The sequence below is a fragment of the Corvus cornix genome, chromosome 1 (assembly GCF_000738735.6).
Source record: "Corvus cornix cornix isolate S_Up_H32 chromosome 1, ASM73873v5, whole genome shotgun sequence".
Taxonomy (NCBI): Eukaryota; Metazoa; Chordata; class Aves; order Passeriformes; family Corvidae; genus Corvus; species Corvus cornix.
In genome coordinates, this window is record NC_046332.1 from 115,663,424 (window position 1) to 115,669,666 (window position 6,243).

The following is a 6,243-nucleotide window of genomic DNA, read 5'->3' on the forward strand; positions in this document are numbered from 1 at the left end:
CAGAGAGCACAGCTCTGCCTCGCTGGGGATCCTTCCCAAACACGGGAGCAGGGCTTGGATGCAAAGCTGGAATCCACTTGGGTTTCCTGGAGCTACAAACAAGGTGCACGTTCCTCCAACTCCCTCAGTACTGGTGTCATTGAGAGGGACTTTTCTGCAAGAGGGACTTTTCACACAGCCCTGGAGGGCCAGGAGCCAGGGAATGGCTTCCCAGTGCCAGAGGGCAGGGCTGGATGGGAGATTGGGCAGGAATTGTTCCCTGGCAGGGTGGGCAGGCCCTGGCACAGGGTGCCCAGAGCAGCTGGGGCTGCCCCTGGATCCCTGGCAGTGCCCAAGGCCAGGCTGGACATTGGGGCTTGGAGCCACCTGATCTAAGAGAAGACTCCCCACCTATGGCAGGGGTTGGAACTGGAAGATCTTTGATGTCCCTTCCAACCCCAAACTGTTCTGGGATTCTTTGATCACAGTGATTGAATAAAATTCTCTCATCTTCTCCCCCTTGCCCCAGACAAGGTGAAAACTCAGCTCTAAAGCCTCTCCTGCTTCCTGATTCCCACAGCTCCATCATGAGAACACAGAGGCTGCAGAAATTAATAAGGGGCAAGAACTTCATGTTTTTGTTTGGTTTTAAAAGGTTCTCATGACTCAAGTGAACTTTTTGCAAAGTAGATCAAAACCTCTGCAGTGATAGCTCAGCAAAGGCTCTTATGGATACAGACAGGGTGAAAGGAATTCAACAGTAGCATCACAGGCACGAGGAAATCTCAGCTCCCAGATGGAGACCCCAGACCAAATTTTGTCCTCCTGCACATGAGTGAAACCCCACTCACCCCAGAAACAGGGACACCCCTATGCTCCATGCACAATTTGCTGCTGAGTCTTACTCCAGGCTGAAGTGTGAGGCAGAATTCCCAGGCAATGATTGAAAACAGGCCGTTCCTGTGGGATATCCCGAATAATTCAGTGCAGCAGAAAGTCTGCCTGGCCCTGCCAAGTGCCAGCAGCAAATTGCCAAACCTCGAAATCGCTGTGACTGTCACAGAGGTGCAGCCAGTCGTGAGCCATAACTCTCAGCCCCTCATTTCACTGAGAGCCCTTTTTTTATCCCAGAAATGGAATTTGAAAAGAAAAGGTGATGTTGTAAAAAAGGGCCTGTCTTGAGTAAAACGAAAGCTGAATGAGGCTGTCCCTGTGTGCAAACTGCAGGGCTGGAAAATCACTAAAATCCCTGCATTTCAGCCCAAACATGGATTTGATCCCATGGTTCTGAAGCAACCTTTTCCCCTGATTTTTTCCAAGTGGTTTACTTTTGATGGCTCCCATCCCAAAGGGGAACACTGCATGGTAAGAGTGCCTGACACAACCTTTTATTGTCTAAGCCACCAGGAAATCTTCAATTAAGTGCACTCCGAGGAAATGCATCAGGTCACTCTGGGTCATCACAGCAAACCCTTGTGGCACTGTGAGACAGAGCAAAGCTTGAGCCTGAATAGCAGCAGACAGCAGGAACCTCCAAATTTCTGCACAGGGCAACATCTCAAGAGTAATAAAGCCAGAAGTGACATCGACTTTGTAATTAATTCTCATCAGTCAGAGGTGGGGGTGAACCTTATCTGCCTTTCAGCAACAGCTGTGGGGAATTTCTTCTGTCATTCTCTTAGGCTGTGTGGGGCAAACATTAATAAATTAATATACATTAATAACACCTTTCCTTCTGCTGCAAAGGAACCTTCTGGCAGGGCATCCTGAAATAAATAGAGGCCACACTCCCATCCAGGCACAGGAGCCACTGCTCTGGAGAGGAGCAAGGTCCCAGCTTCTTGTTGAAGCAAAGATCTTTTTTGTTCCCATTTAAAAGCAAAACAATAACAATTTTTAATAATAATAATAAATAATAAAACAAAAAAAAAAGCCAAGTTAGCTTGGTTGCCTAAAATTAAAAGTCTCCTTCCACTCAATCCCCATAATTTAGTTTCACTGACTTGAAAAATCCTAACTTCCATTCTAGCTCTGAAAGTGCTTCATCCAGCTGTGGAAAAGGAACGGGAATTAAATCATTGCTGAATAGGAGCCTAAATTAAAAATGGAGATCTACATTTCAGAGGAGGCTTTGTTTTTTATGAGCCGTAAACCATAGTTCAATTAACACAGTTCAATTAATCTTCTTGATTTCTGCAGAAAATTGTCCCTCCTCTTTCCCACCAGGCAGAGCAATTTTTCCTAACCAAAGCAGCAGGATCACCGAGTTCTTGCTTTCCGGGCATGGTGATTCCAGCACCTCCCTGGGCAGCTCTTCCCAAGGCCTGAGCTCCCTTTCCATGGGGAAATTCCTGCTGCTGTCCACCCTGAGCCTGCCCTGGCCCAGCCTGAGGCCGTTCCCTCTCCTCCTGTCCCTGTTCCCTGGCAGCAGAGCCCGACCCCCCCGGCTGCCCCCTCCTGTCAGGGACTTGTGCAGAGCCACAAGGTCCCCCCTGAGCCTCCTTTGCTCCAGCCTGAGCCCCTTTCCCAGCTCCCTCAGCCGCTCCTGGGGCTCCAGCCCCTTCCCAGCTCCCTTCCCTGCCCTGGACACGCTCCAGCCCCTCCAGGGCTCTCCTGCAGGAGCCAGAACTGGGCACAGCCCTCGAGGGGCCTCTCAGTGCCCAGCACAGAGGGACAATCCCTGCCCTGCTCCTGCTGGACACACAATTCCTGACCCAGCCCAGGGGCCAGTGGCCTCTTGCCCACCTGGGCACCCCTGGGCTCGTGTCCAGCCGCTGGCACCAGCACCCCCAGGGCCTTTCCCAGCTTTCCAGCCCCTCTGCCCAGCCTGGAGCTCCACAGGGTTGCTGTTATGTACAGTGCCCTGTGAGCTCCCACATTCCTTTCCCTCCATGATTTCACAGGAAAGAAAACATCCTTTAGAACTCAAAATCACACAGGAAACAACATAAGAGGTGATTTTGTCACAGGCCTTGGTCTCCTCCCACCCTTCCCACCTGTGGAAGAGGAGGAAAATGGGAAGATCTTTGTATTTCCATTTGTGCGTTTCTTGGGAATTGAAATGCAACTTGTCCTGGAAGAACAAAGAGACAAATGAAGGCTTAAATATTTGTGTCAGGTCTAAAGAAAGAGAACTGAGGTGGTGTTCCTGCCTGGCTGCAGCAGGGAGGTCCAGAGCAGCAGCTTTCCCACATTTTTCCTTGTAAATCAACATTCCACAGGGTCCAAGGAACTGCAGGAAGGGCAGGGAAACACTGGAGCAGTGTCACAGTGTGGTGACAGCTGGTAAATATCTTCCTAAAGATGATGTTGTAAGTGAGAATATGGAGAAACAGCAGTTTTCAGCCACCAGAAGGAAGAAATGAGAACTTGGGAGAGGAGGCTTGAAAGAATGAGGGCAGAATTACCTGGAACAGTCTTCACAGCCCTGAAAGAGATTTGGGATATTAAACTCCCAGCGCTGCCTCTTCACAGGACCCTTCCGTGTGACTTTCCATGATGTCACCAGTGCAGAGACACAATGGGCATTTCTACAGCCTGCCATTTGTGCTCTCTAAATTCATTATTTTTAACTGTTTATGATTGCCTTCTAAATAACTGATGTGTGGCAGGCTTGTCCAGGGCTTAAACAATTTCATTTACTAAATATTCCATATATACTGTCCAGCTTAGTAATACGAAGCTAACAATCTGCAGCCATCAAAGCTGGCATCATTTTTGGCCTCTTAAATTCATTTCTCCTGATATTTCTGCCTGGGATGCCAGGTAACCCATTTTTCCTGGGTTTTTCCACTCCTGAGCATCAGTATCTTAGTGCAGTGCTTCCCTGAGGTTCTGGGATGGAGCAGGTTCCAAGTCACAGATCCCTGCCATTCCCAGGAATTTCTTCACCTAGAGGACACTCTGGAATGTGCACTGGGCTTGGATCAGCACCTCTTTTTTGCACCTCTGAACAAAGCACAGTATATTTTTGCCCTATAAAGTGAGGTTCAGCAGAGCTGGGGAGAGAATGAAACAAAGGAATTACTCCCAGTTATCCCAGTTCCACTCCAGACACTATCCCAACATCCTTCCGGAGTTTTATTGGTGTTTATGCATTGCCCACCAGCCCAGCTCTCAGATCAGAGTAACCAAAAGGTGACTCCCACCTTCAGGGGAGCCAAGGGACCCCTTGGATCTCAGGATGAGGGGTGGGCTCCAGCAGAGGGAAGCTTTGGTGACAATTCCTGTCACCCTGGGCACGTGCTGAGTGTGGGTTTGTGACAGCCAGGGGACAGAGGATGGCACAGTGCCAGGCAGGGGCACTGCCCACACCACCTGAGACCCAGCAGCAGGTGAGTTGGTGAAACCCAGGCAGAAGAACAGTGTCTAACAAAGAAATTATTATTAAAATCTTCGCTGGCAGACTGAGCACTTCAGCTTATACACCTGAAGTTGATTGCTAAGCTCCACCTCATGTGATGTCAAACCTCATTCTGTCCTGGCATGTGCCTTCTTACAGACAGAAAAAAGAATAAATTAAAGACTTGGGGAAGCAGTGGGTCCTGATTACAGCACTTGTTCCTTCTCTGTTCTTGCAGGGATGACCTGCCAGGCTCGCAGCTCCTACATCACGAGCGAGATCCTCTGGGGCTATCGCTTCACGCCCGTCCTCACGCTGGAGGATGGCTTTTATGAGGTTGACTACAACAGTTTTCATGAAACCTATGAGACCAACACCCCCGTTTACAGTGCCAAAGAGCTGGCAGAGATGGCCAGCCGAGCAGAACTGCCCCTGACCTGGTCTGTTTCCAGCAAGCTGGACCAACACGCCGAGCTGGAAACGGAGGAGGAGGAAAAGAACCAAGAAGACCAAAACGAAAGAAACGGTGATGTGGCCAACTTGGAGAATGAGTCCAAAGTGTAGAACCAGTGGAGAAACCAGGGCCACACCACCTCCTTTGTCTTCTCCCTCTCTGCTCCCTGTTTCTTCCTGCGACACGCCTTTAATTTTTTTCTCTTCCTGTTATTGGTAACTCCCAGAAAATGAACTCTATAGATGCGAAATCCCCGCCCAACTTCAACCCCAGAGATCACCAGAGTCAGCAAAGGCGTGGGTTAAAGCTGCAACACCCATCAAGGATGGTGGAATCTGCCCCTGGCAGGGACTGATGGCACCTCTCCAGTGCAGCCCTCCAGGTTTATTCACATCAACAACACAAAAACCAATCCCTGAATGCAAAGGAAATGCATGCAGGGGATTTCAGAGGAAAGACTCGTTAATGTTCATCAAAGCAATGGGCCTTGACTGTGGTTTTTCTGTATTTCAGGACAGTTTCACAGACTGGGTGACAGTGGAATGGGCCTTGCAGCTTTAAGAGGAAGGTGAGCAGAGGGACCTGCAACCCCACAGATCCTGTACATATGCCTTATGTAACTATTTCTCTCTACATTTAGTAATAAACACCGCATGTACAAAAGTACTGTAGTAAAGAACTTCTAAATAATGTACACAGCTGTGTAATTAATGTAGGTTTAGAAACAGAGCTCTAGAAATATTGGGATGCAAAAACTAACTACCCATCGAGTAGGCATTTCTCTTCAAATATTTGGAGTGTACTATTGATTTTAATTTGGGTTGGGTTTTTTTTGCCTCCCCTCTCTGACTCTTCTAGTGCATGACATTTTCTTCAGCGTACCAGACTGGCAGCTATTTAGAGTACCTCACTGTTTGCCAAACAGAGCGTTTCACTCACTCTAAAAAGCCATAAAGTCTGGGAGAGGGCAGGGTAGAGGAATTGTACCAGAACTCCTGACATACTGTGAAAATGTTTACAAATAAGGCAAAAACCCTTCCTGGTTACTCTTTTTTTGGGGGCAGTTCAACGGAAAATTTAGGCTGTGGCAAACTCATGGCTAACCAGAATTTCCTGTATACTCTTCATAGAGCGAGCATGTGTCGTGTGGAGGTGTTATCCTCACTGTGCAATATCCAGGGAATCTCCTCCCTCCTCCCCACCCAAACCGTGGGATTTCAGCAGAGTCGTTTGCTACACAAAATATAAAACAGCCAAAACCCACACAAGCCATTGAAAAATCAATGTTGCCCCTCAGCCAGCAGATTTTAGCTACTTCAGCTGTGAAAGAAACAGCTGGATTTCGTGTGAGAGGTCCATGAGGTTTGCCATGTGCTGGCGGCGCCGGTGCTGAGGCGTGGGGGGCACAGCATCCCTGGGGGTATCCTTCCACGAGGATTCCCAGGAAAACACACGGACCCTGCCACCC

At 48.8% G+C, this 6,243-nt stretch overlaps 1 protein-coding gene across 3 annotated transcripts in view; it reads left to right on the plus strand.

Moving 5' to 3' along the window:
* Nucleotides 1–5,797, plus strand: part of KCNJ6 (potassium inwardly rectifying channel subfamily J member 6) — a 148,549-nt gene extending 142,752 nt beyond the window's left edge. For all 3 annotated transcript variants that reach the window (XM_039553472.1, XM_039553476.1, XM_010411233.3), the window contains one exon: nt 4,560–5,797. In XM_039553472.1, coding sequence (XP_039409406.1) covers nt 4,560–4,885 — 326 coding nt within the window. In that variant the 3' untranslated portion in view covers nt 4,886–5,797. The remainder of the gene's footprint in view (nt 1–4,559) is intronic.
* The last annotated feature ends 446 nt before the right edge of the window (nt 5,798–6,243 follow it).